Raw genomic sequence first — 17,996 nt, 5'->3', positions numbered from 1 at the left:
TATATTCATTTCCTAACCTCTGAGGACCAACCAGCCTAGCAGAGCTATTTCATCTCTAATCTGCCCTTTAACTGAAACATTCAAGTTTTAGGTTGTAGCAGAATCACAGCTTCCCTCTTTAATACCACTGTTGAATATTGGAGGTAAACCTTTCTCACTCACTAGTGGTTGCTAGCTTTATTTTTCCTTAATTTTTTTCAATTATCCTAGGAGTTTATTTCAGATCCCATTGGATCCTCTGGTGACTTCTTTCCTTTTGGCATTCCAATAGCTTCCTGTAGTTACAGCTAAGTGATTTACGGATCACTATGTTCCAGGCATGTTACTTGGATTATATAAATCCGTCCTCACAGCAGTCAACTGAGGATGCTATTATTATTTATCCACATTTTCACAGATGAGAAAACTGAGGATCAAGTCAGTGAGAGGTCACATAGCCATTAATTTGAACCTTGTCTGTTTGATCCAAGAGCTCAAGCTTTTAGCCACATTGCTGCACACGTTTGTATACTTGTACCATTCCTATAAGATAAACTGTCTCTAATCTGATTTACTTGTGAGAAAACCAAGGCTCAGAAAAATGAGCTGACAGTAGTCATGCAGCTAATAGTGACCTTAATAAATTCTGTTTTTATTAGACTTAGGCATTCCATTTTATCTCTGTATTTAATCCCTTTCCCCTTTTAGACTTTTTTTCTTTGCTAAATACGTATTGTTTATATTTCTAAAGTGAAAGTGTTAGTCACTCAGTCGTGTCCGACTCTTTGTGACCCCATAGACTGTAATCCACCAAGCTCCCCATGTCCATGGAATTCTCTAGGCAAGAATACTGGAGCGGGTTGCCATTTCCTTCTCCAGGGGATCTTCCCAACCCAGGAATTGAATCTGGGTCTCCCGCATTGCAGGTAGACTCTTTACTGACTGAGTCACCAGGGAAGGCCAATATATTTCTTCCCTGGTGGCTCAGATGGTAAAGCATCTGCCTACAATGTGGAGACCCAGGTTCGATCCCTGAGTTGGGAAGATCCTCTGGAGAAGGAAATGACAACCCACTCCAGTACTCTTGCCTGGAAAATCCCATGGACAGAGGAGCGTTGTAGGCTACAGTCCATGGGGTCGCAAAGAGTCGGACACAACTGAGTGACTTCACTTTCACTTTCAGGAAGATTTTGTAAGTGCTTCAGTTAGCCTCTGTTGAGAGGTCTTAGTTTTTTGGTTATATACAGCCTTATTCTAATCTCTTTTTCCAAACCAACCTTATCACTGACCATCTGGGATTTATTTTATTTCCTCTTGATTTTTACCAAGATATACTCAGTTTTCATTCCAATCCCAAAGAAAGGCAATCCAAAAGAATGTTTATACTACCGCACAATTATACTCATTTCACATGGTAGCAAAGTAATGCTCAAAATTCTCCAAGCTAGTCTTCAACAGTATGTGAACCGAGAACTTTCAGATGTTCAAGCTGGATTTAGAAAAGGCAGAAGAACTAGAGATCAAATTGCCAACATCCATTGGATCATAGAAAAAGCAAGAGAATTCCAGGAAAATATCTACTTCTGCTTCCTTGACTACGCTAAAGCCTTTGACTGTGTGGATCACAACAAACTGTGGAAAATTATTCAAGAGATGGGAATAACAGACCACCTTACCTGCCTCCTGAGAAACCTGTATGCAGGTCAAGAAGCAACAGTTAGTGCAGATGACAGATGTGCAGATGACATCACCCTCATGGCAGAAAGCAAAGAACTAAAGAGCCTCTTGATGAAAGTGAAAGAGGAGAGTGAAAAAGCTGACTTAAAACCGAACATTCAAAAAACAAAGATCATGGCATCTGGTCCCATCACTTCATGGCAAATGGATGGGGAAACAACGGAAAGAATGAGAGACTTTATTTTCTTGGGCTCCAAAATCACTGCAGATGGTGACTGCAGCCATGAAATTAAAAGATGCTTGCTCCTTGGAAGAAAAGCTATGACATACCTAGATAGCATATTAAATAGCAGAGATATTATTTTACTGACAAAGATCCATCTAGTCAAAGCTATGTATTTTCCAGTAGTCACGTATGGATGTGAGAGTTGGACCATAAAAAAGGCTGAGCACCAAAAGAATTGATGCTTTTGAACTGTGGTGTCAGAGAAAAGGCTTCTCCGACTTTGAATTATGGTGTCGTTTCTCAAGGAGATCAAACCAATCAATATTAAAGGATCAGATCAGATCAATCGCTCAGTTGTGTCCGACTCTTTGTGACCCCATGAATCGCAGCACGCCAGGCTCCTTGTCCATCATCAACTCCCAGAGTTCACTCAGACTCACGTCCATTGAGTCAATGATGCCATCCAGCCATCTCATCCTCTGTCGTCCCCTTCTCCTCCTGCCCCCAATCCCTCCCAGCATCAGAGTCTTTTCCAATGAGTCAACTCTTCGCATGAGGTGGCCAAAGTACTGGAGTTGCAGCTTAAGCATCATTCCCTCCAAAGAAATCCCAGGGCTGATCTCCTTCAGAATGGACTGGTTGGAACTCCTTGCAGTCCAAGGGACTCTCAAGAGTCTTCTCCAACACCACAGTTCAAAAGCATCAATTCTTCGGCACTCAGCCTTCTTCACAGTCCAAATCTCACATCCATACATGACCACAGGAAAAACCATAGCCTTGACTAGATGAACCTTTGTTGGCAAAGTAATGTCTCTGCTTTTGAATATGCTATCTAGGTTGGTCATAAGGGAGATGACCAAATACCAGTTGAAGAGTCAATATATGAGAGATGGTGAAGGACTGGGAAGCCTGGCAGGCTGCAGTCCATGGGTTTGCAAATCGCTGGACATGACTGAGTGACTGAACAACCAATATTATATGCCTGTTTCAGTGTCTTATATTGATGTATCTGAAGTGTTATCATATTATACTTTTTCACTTTATACTTATTCATTTACTCCTCCATCTTCCTAGAGATTCATCAACCTGTTTTTATAACTATGTAGTGTCTATGTTTGAATAGCTGCTTTGATTTAAATTGCACTTATTCTTGGTGAGAAAAATTGTAATGATATTTTATTAATGCATAATGTTTATTATTTTATATATAATAAAATACTTCTATAAATTTCTTAACAGGTATCTCTCTTATAAAGGAGGAAGCTGAGACTATTCCAAGTGAGGTAAGGAAACTTGAAAGAGAACCTCTAATAGTTACTGTTTTATAAAGGGGTGAAATATTTGTAAACAAAATATTTATAGATGGAAGGAAAAAAGCACTCAAGAAGTTATTTAGGTCTTCATGGTTATTTCTGATAAGCAGTATTTGTACAGTTACGTGATTCATTTAAGTTAAATTATACTGTTAAAGGGGAAGTTTCAGCATTAAATTGTAACATTTTAAAGTATATATGACTATAGGGGACAAAAGGTGTTTACGAACCAAAGTGGGGGAAACAAGTTAAAAAAAAATCATGAAGTTTTACATCTCAGATATGGATGCCACAGACCTAACTATATTCTGTACTTTTCCTCTGTAACTATATGCTCTCTGTAATATGCAATCTCCATAATAGTTGTCTATATTTTATAATATATTTCACATAATATTATTTACTTTTTAGCTAATTTTACATAAAGTATCAATTCCAAAAGCCAGTGGACCCCTATGGAAACCAATAAAATATAAAAGGTTCTTTTGTACTACTTGACAAATAGGATTTAATGATTTCTATCTATTCTTGGGTCACTGGGTCCCCAAATACCAGTTGAAGAGTCAATATACACTGTTTTCCATAGTCCAAGAAGAGACAAAAAAGGCAATATAGGGAACTTTTCATACACCTAATTTACTTAACAGACTTTTATCCTTTCTTTTATGATACTATTACTTGTAATATTTTACTATTAAAATTTCTTTTATTATATAATTGTGTTTTTATGATACTGTTCTTTGTATTATTTTGCTATTAATATTTCTTTTGTTATGATATATTGGTGATAGTATAGTAACAGTAAAATATCAGACACCTCTATTTTCCTTCTTTGAGATGTTGCTGATTTATAAAATATGAATATATGAGAACTACTGCTTTATAATGCAGTATGATCATTTTTATGGATAATCTCTGTAGTCCATGGCGCAGGCAAGTAGAGAATTTCTCAACTCTTAAGGAATGTAATAATTTACAAATATTGATGGTAACTTTTATGATAAAGGATAGAAGTACAAATGATTTTAAATCCAGTTTAGTTTGTTTTAAAGAATTTAATTGGCAATGATTAATTGGTAGCTGTCTTATTGATATATTTTCTAGTTACTGGATAATGATGATAAGAAAGGCCTGAGTCTACCAACTTTGAACCAGTCAAGTAAAGATGATTCAAGTGTTGTTGCTCCTAAAACTGACATGCCATCAAAGGAAACAGATACTCCATTGTCCACTATTCCTAGGCTGTCAATAACAGAAGAGAACCAAATACCACCTTTAGAGGAACACCAGCAAGAAGCCATGCCAGTGAAAAAAATGAAAAATCTCTTCTTTCTACCAGAAGAAAAATTAAAAGATAGATACCCAAGCCTTTTGAAAACTGACTTACATCCATCAGAGGTAAAGTTGAAAAATATCCATATGAATCCAAGTAGAATAAAAAGGAGGAACTTGGATTTATCTCCAACAGAAATTCAGTGGCAAAGCAAAAGTCTAAGCTTAGCTTGAAAGAAGAACACAAGCTTAGTTTCCCCAGATTCAAAATCAAAAGGTAGCTTTCAAGGCAGGGATGCAAAGAAAGACTTTGAATAAAGGTATCTGCCATCATATTAGAAGTATAAGACTAGGAAAAACAAAAATTCATTAATAAAAATTAAATACAAATAAATTGGAAATGCATTCAGATGTCTCCAAGTAGAAGTGTGTCTAAGTATATTAAATATTCCTACCATACTTATAATCATCAAGTAAAGGAGAAAAAGCCCCTGAAGGAAAACTGATGTGAGAAACCAGTAATATAAACCAACCTCATCAGTTCAGTTCAGTTCAGTTCAGTTCAGTTGCTCCGTTGTGTCTGACTCTTTGCGACCCCATGGACTGTATCATGCCAGGCTTCCCTGTCCATCACCAACTCCCGGAGCTTGCTCAGACTCATGTCCATCAAGTCGGTGATGCCATCCAACCATCTCATCTTCTGTCGTCCCCTTCTCCTCCTTGCTTCAATCTTTCTCAGAATCAGGGTCTTTTCCAGTAAGTCAGTTCTTCACATCAGGTGGCCAAAGAATTGGAGCTTCAGCTTCAGCATCAGTTCTTCCAATGAATATTCAGGACTGATTTCCTTTAGGATGGACTGGTTGGATCTCCTTGTTGTCCAAGGGAGTCTCAAGAGTCTTCTCTAACACCACAGTTCAAAAGCATCAATTCTTTGGGACTTAGCATTCTTTATGGGTCCGACTTTCACATCCATATGTGACTACTGGAAAATCCATAGCTTTGACTAGACAGACCTTTGTCAGTAAAGTAATGTCTCTGCTTTTTAATATTCAGTCTAAGTTGATCATAGCTTTTCTTCCAAGGAGCAAACATCTTTTAATTTCATGGCTGCAGTCACCATCTGCAGTGATTTTGAAGCCCCCCAAAATAAAGTCTGTCACTGTTTCTATTGTTTTCTCATCCATTTGTCTTGAATTGATGGGACCGGATGCCATGATCTTTGTTTTTTGAATGTTGAGTTTTAAGCCAGCTTTTTCACTCTCCTTTTTCCCTTTCATCAAGAAGCTCTTTAGTTCTTCTTCGCTTTCTCACATGAGGGTGGTGTCATCTGCATATTTGAGGTTATTGCTATTTCTCCCAGCAATCTTGATTCCAGTTTGTGCTTCATCCAGCCTGGCATTTCACATGATGTACTCTGCATAGAAGTTAAATAAGCAGGGTGACAATATACAGCCTTGATGTACTCCTTTCTCAATTTGGAGCCAGTCTGCTGTTCCATGTTCAGTTCTAACTGTTGCTTCTTGACCTGCATACAGATTTCTCAGGAGGCAGGTAAGACAGTCTGGTGTTCCTGTCTCTTTAAGAATTTTCCTGTTTTTTAAATTTTAAATTTATTTATTTTAATTGGAGGCTAATTAATTTACAATACTGTATTGGTTCTGCCACACATCAGCATCAATCCGCCACGGGCGTACACATGTTCCCCATCCTGAACCCCCTCCCACCTTCCTCCCCGTACCATCCCTCCGGGTCATCCCAGTGCACCAACCCCAAGGATCCTGTATCGAACCTGGACTGGCAATTTGTTTCTTATATGATATTATACATGTTTACACTTGTTTACATGTTTACAGTGTAAGTTTTCCTATAGATATTTTCTGAATAACATGTTGATACTCTTGGACTATTAATTTTATCAATGTGAAATCTTATGGTACTTTTCTCTCTTTTTCTTTTGTTTTCTATAAACTTTATTGAGGTATTACTATAATAATTTCCTAATTATGATTTTACTAATTATACCTTATTAATTTCTCTTATTTTCCTAGGGATGCTGTTGTTGTTGTTGTTCAGTCGCGCAGTCACGTCCAACTCTTTGCAGCCTCATGGACTGCAGCATGCCAGGCCTTCCTGTCCCTCATCATCTCCTGGAGTTTGCTCAAGTTCACATTCATTGCATCAGTGATGCTGTCCAGCCATCTCATCCCTTGATACCCTCTTCTCCTTCTGTCCTCAATCTTTCCCAGCATCAGGGACTTTTCCAATGAGTCTGTTTGCCTCAGATGACCAAAATACTGGAGCTTCAGCATCCTTCCAGTGAATATTCAGGGTTGATCTCCCTTAAGATTGACTGGTTTGATCTTGCTGTCCAGGGGACTTTCAGGAGTCTTCTCCAGCACCACAGTCCAAAGGCATCAGTTCTTTGTCATTCTGCCTTCTTTACAGTCCAGCTCTCACAACCGTACATGACCCAGTGGTCATGTAGTGAAGACCATAGCCTTCACTAAACAGACCTTTGTCAGCAGAGTAATGTCTCTGCTTTTTAGTACACTGTCTAGGTTTGTCATATCTTTCCTGCCAAGAAGCAGCCGTCTTCTGATTTCATGATTGCAATCACTGTCCACAGTGATTTTGGAGCCCAAGAAGAGGAAATCTGTCACTACTTCCACCCTCCCCCACCCCAATTTGCCATGAAGTAATGGGGCCAGATGACATGATCTTAGTTTTTTTTTTAATATTTAGTCTTAAGCCGGCTCTTTCACTCTCCTCCTTCACCCTAATTAAGAGGTTCTTTAGTTCCTCTTCCTCTTCCTTTGCTGCCAGAGTAGTACTAGTGATTAGAGTGGTATCATCTGCATATCTGAGGTTGTTGTTTCTCCCACCTGTCTTGATTCCAACTTGTAACTCATCCAGCCCGGCATTTCTCATGATGCACTAAACATACAGGTTAAACAAATAGGGTGACAGCAGACAACCCTGTCATAACTCCTTTCTTGATCTTGAGCCAGTCAGTTGTTCCATACAGTGTTCTAACTGTTGTTTTCTGACCCGCATACAGTTTTCTCAGGGAGACAGGTAAGATGGTCTGGTATTCCCATCTCTCTAAGGGCTTTGCACAGTTTGTCATGATCCACAAACAGGTACCTTAAAACAACAGAAATTTATTGTCCCACAGTTACGGAGACTACAAGTTTGAAACAAAGGTGTCAGCAAGGTCTGGCTCTCTCTGAACCCTGTAGGGGAGAATGCTTCCTTGGTGCTTCTAGCTTCTGGTATTGGCCAGTAATCTTTAGTATTCCTTGGCTTATAACCATATACTGCCACTCTGCCTCTGTCATCACATGGTCATCTTCTCCTTGTGTGTGTCTCTCTTTTATGAAGATATCAGAAATGTTCAATTAAGGTTCCAGCCTATTTTGATAGGACCTCATCTTAATTTATTGTATTTGCAGTAACTCTATTTTTAAGTAAGGGTACATTCTGAGCTATTGGGACTTTGAACTTTTTTGAGGGACTTTGTGTCTCAAGTCTTTTTTAGAGACAAAGTCAACCCATAACATTTACATACCATGAAATGTACCCAATTTTATATGGACAGTTCAATGAGTTTTGATAATGTGTATTTCACTATATGAAGATCTAGAATATTTTCATCATTACACCATTAAATATGAGAATGTTTTCCTCCAGGTTTACTGAGATTTCATTAACAAACAAAATTGTATATATTTAACATGTATACAGGCTTCCCTGGTGGCTCAGATGGTAAAGAATCTGCCTGCAATGAGGGAGATCTGCGTTTGATCCCTGTGTTGGGAAGATCCCCTGGAAGAGGGCATGGCAACCCACTCCATTATTCTTGCCTGGAGAATCCCCATGGACAGAGGAGAGGAGGATGGTGGGTTACCGTCCAAGGGGTCCAAAAATTCGGACATGACTAAGCAACTAAGCACAGCACAACGTGGATACAGTGTGATGATTTGATATAAGGATACCTTGTGAAATAATTGTCATCATCAGGTTAATTAATATATCCATCACCTTCCAGAGTTACCTGCATGTGTGTGTAGTGAGAAAACTTAAGATTTACTCTTTTGGCAAATGCCAAGTATAAAATGCAATATTACTGTTAATAACTATAGTAACTATGCTGTATGCAGAACTTATGTGCTATACTCTAGAATGTTTTCCATCTTATAACTACTGTCTTGAACCCTTTGACCAGCATTTCCCTATCCCTTAGCCCCTAGCTGCTGGTAACTACCATTCTACTTTCTGTTTCTACCAGTTTGGCCTTTTTTTTTTTTTTTTAAGATTTAACTACAAATGAGATCTACAGTATTTTTCTCTATCTGACTTATTTCACTTAACATAATGCCTTCAGATTTCATCCATGTTGTCACAAGTGGCATTATATCCTTACTTTTCACAGCTGAATAATATTATTTTGAGATAGATACCACATCTTCACCCATTCATCTTTCTATAGACATGTAGGTAGTTTCCATACCTTGGCTATTGTGAATAATGCTGCAATGAACATTAAAGTGCAGATATTTCTTTGATATATTGTTATAAATTCTGGTATATGCCCAGCAGTGGGAATGCTGGATCATATAACTCTACTTTTAATTTCTTGAGGAACATCCATACTGTTTTTCATAGTTGCTAAGTCACTTCAGTCGTGTCCGACTCTGTGCGACCCCATAGATGGCAGCCCACCAGGCTCCGCTGTCCCTGGGATTCTCCAGGCAAGAACACTGGAATGGATTGCCATTTCCTTCTCCAGTGCATGAAACTGAAAAGTGAAAGTGAAGTCACTCAGTCGTGTCCAACTCTGAGTAACCCCATGGACTGCAGCCTACCAGGCTCTTCCGTCCATGGGATTTTCCAGGCAAGAGTACTGGAGTGGGGTGCCATTGCCTTCTCCGGTTTTTCATAGTACTTGTTACCAATTTACATTCTTAGCAACATTGCATAAGGAATCCCTTTTCTTTACCTCCTTGAAAAGTGTCTGAACTCTTGTCTTTTTAATAAGAGACAGTCTAACAGTTATGATTGTGGTTTTCAGTCTGTCTGCCCTCTGATGGAGAAGGATAAGAGGCTTATGGAAGATTCCTGATGGGAGAGACTGACTGAGGGGGAAACTGAGTCTTGTTTTGATGGGCAGGGACATGCTCATTAAATCTTTAATCCAATTTTCTGTTGATGGATGGAGCTGTGTTCCCTCCCTGCTATTTACCTGGGGCCAAACTATGGTGGCCCCACAGTGTGAAAAGATATAAGCGTCTGAATGCAGAGTTCCAAAGAATAGCAAGAAGAGATAGGAAAGCCTTCCTCAGCGATCAATGCAAAGAAATAGAGGAAAACAACAGAATGGGAAAGACTAGGGATCTCTTCAAGAAAATCAGAGATACCAAGGGAATATTTCATGCAAAGGTGGGCTCGATAAAGGACAGAAATGGTATGGACCTAACAGAAGCAGAAGATATTAAGGAGAGGTGGCAAGAATATACAGAAGAACTGTACAAAAAAGATCTTCATGACCCAGATAATCACCATAGTGTGATCACGCACCTAGAGCCAGACATCCTGGAATGTGAAGTCAAGTGGGCCTTAGAAATCATCACTACGAACAAAGCTAGTGGAGGTGATGGAATTCCAGTTGAGCTACTTCAAATCCTGAAAGATGATGCTGTGAAAGTGCTGCACTCAATATGCCAGCAAGTTTGGAAAACTCAGCAGTGGCCACAGGAATGGAAAAGGTCAGTTTTCATTCCAATCCCAAAGAAAGGCAATGGCAAAGAATGTTCAAACTACTGCACAATTGCACTCATCTCACATGCTAGTAAAGTAATGCTCAAAATTCTCCAAGCCAGGCTTCAGGAATACGTGAACTGTGAACTTCCAGTTGTTCAAGCTGGTTTTAGAAAAGGCAGAGGAACCAGAGATCAAATTGCCAACATCTGCTGGATCATGAAAAAAGAAAGAGAGTTCCAGAAAAACATCCATTTCTGCTTTATTGACTATACCAAAGCCTTTGACTGTGTGGATCACAATAAACTGTGGAAAATTCTGAAAGAGATGGGAATACCAGACCACCTGACCTGCCTTTTGAGAAACCTATATGCAGGTCAGGAAGCAACAGTTAGAAGTGGACATGGAACAACAGACTGGTTCCAAATAGGAAAAGGAGTACGTCAAGGCTGTATATTGTCACCCTGCTTATTTAACTTATATGCAGAGTACATCATGAGAAACGCTGGGCTAGAAGAAGCCCAAGCTGGAATCAAGATTGCCGGGAGAAATATCAACAACCTCAGATATGCTTTTGACACCACCCTTATGGTAGAAAGTGAAGAGGAACTAAAAAGCCTCTTGATCAAAGTGAAAGTGGAGAGTGAAAAAGTTGGCTTAAAGCTCAACATTCAGAAAATGAAGATCATGGCATCTGTTCCCATCACTTCATGGGAAATAGATGGGGAAACAGTGAAAACAGTGTCAGTCTTTACTTTTTTGGGCTCCAAAATCACTGCAGATGGTGACTGCAGCCATGAAATTAAAAGACGCTTACTCCTTGGAAGGAAAGTTATGACCAACCTAGATAGCACATTGAAAAGCAGAGACATCACTTTGCCAACAAAGGTCCGTCTAGTCAAGGCTATGGTTTTTCCTGTGGTCATGTATGGATGTGAGAGTTGGACTGTGAAGAAAGCTGAGTGCCGAAGAATTGATGGTTTTGAAGTGTGGTGTTGGAGAAGACTCTTGAGAGTGCCTTGGACTGCAAGGAGATTCAACCAGTCCATTCTGAAGGAGATCAGCCCTGGGATTTTTTTTGGAAGGAATGATGCTGAAGCTGCAACTCCAGTACTTTGGCCACCTCATGCGAAGAGTTGACTCATTGGAAAAGACTGTGATGCTGGGAGGGATTGGGGGCAGGAGGAGAAGGGGACGACAGAGGATGAGATGGCTGGATGGCATCACTGACTCGATGGACGTGAGTCTGAGTGAACTCCGGGAGTTGGTGATGGACAAGGACGCATGGTGTGCTGCGATTCATGGGGTCGCAAAGAGTCGGACACGATTAAGCAACTGAACTGAACTGAACTGAACTGAACTGAAACTATGGTGGAGGTAATGAAGATAATGGCAACCTCCTTCGAAAGAGCCCATGCATGTCCTGCTACACTCAATGCCCCCAACCCTGCAGCAGGCCACTACCAACCCATCCCTCCACTGGAGACTCCTAGACCCTCACAGGCAGTCTGGGTCAGTCTCTAGTGAGGTCACTGCTCCTTTCTCCTGGGTCCTGGTGCACACAAGGTTCTGTTTGTGCCCTTCAAGAGTCTATTTCCCAGTCCTGTGTAAGTTCTGGTAGCTCTATGGTGGGGTTAATGGCGACCTCCTCCAAAAGGGTTTATGCCATACCCAAATCTGCTGCACCCAGATCCTCTGTCCCTGTGGCAGTCCACTGCTGACCCACACCTCCACAGGAGATGCTCAGACATAGTTCTCTCTGTCTCTGTGGGGTCCCTGGATCCTGATGTGCACAAATCTATATGCAGGTCAGGAAGCAACAGTTAGAACTGGACATGGAACAACAGACTGGTTCCAAATAGGAAAAGGAGTACATCAAGGCTGTATATTGTCACCCTGCTTATTTGACTTATATGGAGAGTATATCATGAGAAACGCTGGGCTGGAGGAAGCACAAGCTGGAATCAAGATTGCCAGGAGAAATAGCAATAAACTTAGATATGCAGATGACACCACCCTTATGGCAGAAAGCAAAGAACTAAAGAGCCTCTTGATGAAAGTGAAAGAGGAGAGTGAAAAAGTTGGCTTAAAGCTCAACTTTCAGAAAACAAAAATCATGGCATCTGGTCCCATCACTTCATGGCAAATAGATGGGGAAACAGTAGAAACAGTGGCAGACTTTATTTTGGGGGGCTCCAAAAGCACTGCAGACAGTGACTGCAGCTATGACATTAAAAAATACTTACTCCTTGGAAGGAAAGTTATGACCAACCTAGATAGCATATTAAAAAGCAGAGACATTACTTTGCCAACAAAGGTCCATCTAGTCAAGGCTTTGGTTTTTCCAGTGGTCTAGTATGGATGTGAGAGTTGGACTGTAAAGAAAGCTGAGCGCTGAAGAATTGATACTTTTGAACTGTGGTGTTGGAGAAACTCCTGAGAGTCCCTTGGATTGCAAGGAGATCAAACCAGTCTATCCTAAAGGGAATCAGGCCTGAATAATCATTGGAAGGACTGATGTTGAAGCTGAAATTCCTATACTTTGGCCACCGGATGTGAAGAACTGATTCCTTGGAAAAGACCCTGATGCTGGGAAAGATTGAAGGCATGAGGAGAAGGGGACAACAGAGGATGAGATGGTTGGGTGGCACCACTGACTCAATGGACATGAGTTTGAGTAAACTCTGGGAATTGGTTATGGACAGGGAGGCCTAGCATGCTGCAGTCCATGGCATCACAGAGAGTTGGACACAACTGAGCGACTGAACTAAACCGAACTGAACAGTTATGAGGTGATCTTGTGGTTTTGATTTGCATTTCGTTGATGATTTGTAATTGGTTAGTAATTGGAGTACTTTTTCATATTGGAGCATGAAAATAGTAATTGGAGCACTTCCCCTGTTGACTGTGGATGTTTTCTTTTAAAGAATGTCTATTGAGGTCCTTTGCCCCCTTTTATTTTTTTTATTAATGTATATTTTATTGAAGTATAGTTGACTAGTAATGTTTCAGATGTACAGCAAGGTGATTCAGTTTTATACACATACACATGTATATATTATATATATGTATATATATTATATATATATTACACACATATATATATTATTTTTCATATTATTTTCCATTATAGCTTATTACAAGATACTGACTATAGTTCCCTGTGATACACAGTAAACCTTTGTTGCTTGTTGCATATCTAATTTTTTAAATTACAAATCTAGCATTCTATTCATACCAAACAAGTGGAATCAAAATGTCATAAATTTTGTTTGTTCTACAGCAGTGATTTCCACCTTTCTGTCCTCCAGATCATTTATCCATTCTTCTGCCTCAGTTATTCTGCATTTATTCCTTCTTGTGTATTATTCATCCATGTTTGTTCTTTAGTTCTTCTGGTTCAGTTCAGTTCAGTTCACTTGCTCAGTTGTGTCCATTTCTTTGCGACCCTGTGAACCGCAGCACACCAGGCCTCCCTGTCCATCACCAACTCCTGGAGTCCACCCAAACCCATGTCCATTGAGTTGGTGGTGCCATCCAACCATCACATCCTCTGTTGCCCCTTTCTCCTCCTGCCCTCAATCTTTCCCAGCATCAGGGTCTTTTCAAATGAGTCAGCTCTTCGCATCAGGTGGCCAAAGTATTGGAGTTTCAGTTTCAACATCAGTCCTTCCAATGAACACCCAGGACTCATCTCCTTTAGAATGGACTGGTTGGATCTCCTTGCAGTCCAAGGGACTCTCAAGAGTCTTCTCCAACACCACAGTTCAAAAGCAGGTCTGTAGTAAACATTTTTTGCATCTTCTCCATTGTTTTCCTGAGATCCTGGATCATCTTCACTATCATTGTTCTCAGTTCTTTTTCTGGAAGGTTGCCTATTTCTACTTCATTTGTTGTTTTTTTCTAGGATTTTATCTTTTCCCTTCATCTGAGACATAACTGTCTGCTTTTTCATCCTGAAAAGACCCTCATGCAGGATAAAGATTGAAGGCAGGAGAAAGGGATGACAGAGGATGAGATGGTTGGATGGCATCACTGACTCAATGGACATGAGTTTGAGCAAGCTCCAGGAGATGGTGAAGGACAGGGAAGCCTCGCATGCTGCAGTCCATGGGATCACAAAGAATAGGACATGACTGAGCGACTGAACAACAACAGCAATATCCTGATTAAGTTTTCCGTAATGTGGTTTTTGTTCTAGCCACTGTGGGATTGTGGTTTTTGGCTAAGAGGCTTTTGTAAGCATCCCAATGGGAGGGACTGGTGGTGGGGAAAATTGGGTCTTGCTCTGGTTGGCAGGGCCAATCTTGTTAGTTGTTTGGCCTGGGGCAACCCAGCCATGGGGTTTACTGGCTCTCTGGTAGGGTTAATGGTGACCTCCAAGAGGGCTTACACTAAAGGGGACTTTCCAGGACTGCTCCTGCCAGTGCCACTGTCCCTGGCGTGAGCCCCTGCCAATTCACACCTGTACAGGAGAACTTCCAACACTAGCAGGTTTTGGTTCAGTCTCCTGTGGGGTCACTGGTTCTTTCCTCTGGGTCTTGGTGCACACAACATTTTGTTTGTGCCCTCCAAGGTTGGAGTCTCAGTTTTTCCCCAGTCCTTTGGAAGTCCTGTAATCAAATCCTGCTGGCCTTTAAGTTCAGATTCTCTGGGGATTCCCAGTTCTTTTTTTGGATCCCCAGCCTGAGAAGCCTGACGTAGGGTTCAGAACTTTTAAAATAGTGAGAGAACTTTTTTGCTCTTCTTTAGTTTGTGGGCCACCCGCTTGGTGGGTATGGGATTTGATTTTATCATGATTGTGCCCCTCCTACCATCTCACTGTGGCTTCTTCTTTGTCTTTGGATGTGAGATATCTTTTTTTTTGGTGGGTTCCAGCATTCTCCTGTCAATGTTCAACAGCCAGTTGCAGTTTTGGTGCTTTCTCAGGAGGACAGGCACATATGTCCTTCTGCCCCACCATTTTCCTTTGCTCCTTTTAAAAATCTGGTTATTTGTTTGTTTGCTATTGAGTTGTATAAGTTCTTTATACAGTTTGACTATTAGCCCCTTTAGAGATGTATGGTTTGCAAATATTTTCTCCCATTACTAGATTGCCTTTTCATTTGTTGACTGTTTCCCTACTGTGCAGAAGCTTTCAGTTTAACTTAGCCTCACTTGTTTATTTTTTATTTTATTACCTTTGCTTCTGGTGTCATATTTAAAAAAAATATTGCCAAGATCAATTCAAGGAGTTTTTTTCCCTAAGTTTTCTTTTAGGAGTGTTATATTTTCAAATCTTATATTTTAACCTTTAATCCATTTTGAGCTAATTTTTTGTGAGTGATATCAGATAGGTGTTCAGTTTTATCCTTTTGCATGGAGATATCCAGTTTTCCCAACTCCATTTATTGAGGAGACTATACTTTACCCAGTGAGACTTTGTGGCTATCCTATCAAATAGTAGTTGGCCAGATATGTGGCAGTTTATTTCTGGGCTCTCTATTCTGTTTTATTGGTCTGTTTTTATGCCAGTACCATACTGTTTTGCTTACAAAATAGCTTTGTAATACAGTTCAAAATCAGAAATTGTGAGACTTCCAACTTTATTTTTCTTTTTCAAGATTGCTTTGGCTGTTCAGGGTCCTTTGGAGTTCATACATTATTTTAGGACTTTTTTTTTTTATGTTTTTCTGAAAAATGTCATTGGAATGTACAGGGATTTAATTGACTCCATAGATCACTTTGGTTAGTTGGACATTTTAGCCATAGTGATTTTTCAATCCATGAACATTAGCTATCTTTCCATTTATTTGTGTCTTTGTCCGTTTCTTTCTATCAGTGTCTTACAGTTTTCAGTGTAAAGGTCTTTCACCTCCTTGATTAAATTTATTCAAAAGTATTTTATTTTTGATACCACAGATTGGTGGGTGCCAGAGGTGCATTTTGGGAGGTGGGTCAAATGGGTAAAGGTGGTCAGAAGTACAAACTTCCCAGTTATAAGACAAATAAGTCCTTGATTTGTGATGTATACTGTGGTTAACAATACAGTGAGTATATTTGAAAGTTGCAGAGCATAAATCTTAAAAGTTCTCATCACGGGAAAAAAATTATAAATGTATGGTGATGGATGTAAACTAAAATTATGTAATCATTCTATAATATATACATATATAAAACCATTATGTGTATTAAAACTAATACAGTGTTGTACACCAGCATGTAGGAAATATTAGAAGTTACAAGCCAGAAGTATGATAATGATGGCTTTTGTATTTACCTACATAGATACCTTTTCCAGAGTTCTTTGTTAATTGAGTCACTGTCTAGTGTCTTTTCCTTTTATCCTGAGAGACTCCGTTATCATTTCCTGTAACAAAGAAATAATAGTGACAAACTCCTCTAACTTTGTTGATCCAGGAATGTCTTAATTCTTCATTTTTGAAGGATGGTTTTGCTTGTTATGTAATTCTTGGTTGATGATCTTTTTCTCTCCACTCTCTACTGATGTGGTTTGTTGACGAGAAATTAGCTGTTAATTTTGCAGCCAAAAACTGAAGAGTTTTTATACATGATGAGTCACTTTTTTCCTTGCTGCTTTCAAGTTCCCTCTCTGTCTTTTCAGAGTTTTATTGTGTCTTGGTGTATATATGTCTTTGAGTTTATCCTTGAAATGTGTTGAGCTTCTTGGATGTGTAGATTCATGACTTTTACTAAATTTGGGAAATATTTGGCCATTATTTCTTCAAATATTCTCCCTGACTCTCTCTCTCTCTCCTTCCTTGACTCCCATGTGTATGTTGGTACATTTAACTGTGGTTCCCAGGGTCCTTTAGGTTCTGTTCATATTTTCATTCTTTTTTTCTTCCTTCTCTTCAGGTTCAACAATTTTATTGTCCTATCTTCAATTCAATGATTCCTTCTTCTATCTGCTCAATATGCTGTTGAACTTCTCAAGAGTTTTCCATTTCAGTTATTGTACTTTCAGATCCAGAATTTGTATTTGGTTCCTTTTTATAATTTCTGTCTCTTTATTTACATTTTGTTGATATATTTTTTATTGATTTCCTTTAGTTGTTTGCCCATGGTTTCCTTTTGCTCTTTGAGCATATTTAAGAAAGTTTGTTTTAAAATCTTTGTCTATTAAGTCCAATATCTGGGCTTCTTCACAGGACATTTCTATTAAATTTTTTCCTATGAATGGGCCATAATTTCCTATACTTTAGTATGCTATGTTATTTTTGTTGAAAATTGAGCATTTTAAATATTATAGTGTAACTGGAAATTCTCCTCTGTCTCTAGGGTATTGATGATTGGTTTTTGGCTGCTCTATGTCTTCTTGCTGTGTGTGGGCTTTCTCTAGTTGCAGCAAACAGAGGCTACTTTCTAGTTGCAACATGCAGGCTTCTTATTGCAGTGGCTTCTCTTGTCACAAAGCACATGCTCTATGGCACATGGGCTTCAGTAATTGTGGCACTCAGGCTCAGTAGTTGTGGCACATGAGCTTACTTGCTCCACAGCATGTGGAATCTTCCCAGGGCAGGGATAGAACCCATGTCCCCTGCATTGACAGGCAGACTTTCTCTGCCTGTAACACTGTACCACCAGAGAAGTCCTGTTTTTTTTAATTTTTGAGGGCTGTGGTCACATGTTTCTTTAATGACCATTCGAATGATTTTTTTTTCAAAGACTATATTCCTTGTCATTTGTGGTCAGTCATCAAAGTCTTTCTTCCATTATCTCAGCATCCAGTTAATGACCTGACTGATTTCTTAAAACACCAAAATTTAACT

The 17,996-nt window shown here is 39.6% G+C and overlaps 1 protein-coding gene across 1 annotated transcript in view; it reads left to right on the top strand.

The window, feature by feature from the left end:
* C2CD6 (C2 calcium dependent domain containing 6) overlaps window positions 1–17,996 on the top strand; it is a 126,066-nt gene that overhangs the window by 54,671 nt on the left and 53,399 nt on the right. The window contains exons 12-13 of the mRNA XM_061431005.1: window positions 3,122–3,165; window positions 4,300–4,593. Coding sequence (XP_061286989.1) covers window positions 3,122–3,165; window positions 4,300–4,593 — 338 coding nt within the window. The remainder of the gene's footprint in view (window positions 1–3,121; window positions 3,166–4,299; window positions 4,594–17,996) is intronic.

Source organism: Bos javanicus, chromosome 2, assembly GCF_032452875.1.
Source record: "Bos javanicus breed banteng chromosome 2, ARS-OSU_banteng_1.0, whole genome shotgun sequence".
Taxonomy (NCBI): domain Eukaryota; kingdom Metazoa; phylum Chordata; class Mammalia; order Artiodactyla; family Bovidae; genus Bos; species Bos javanicus.
Note: the sequence above shows the minus strand (reverse complement) of the source record. Positions and strands in the feature narration are given on the sequence as shown.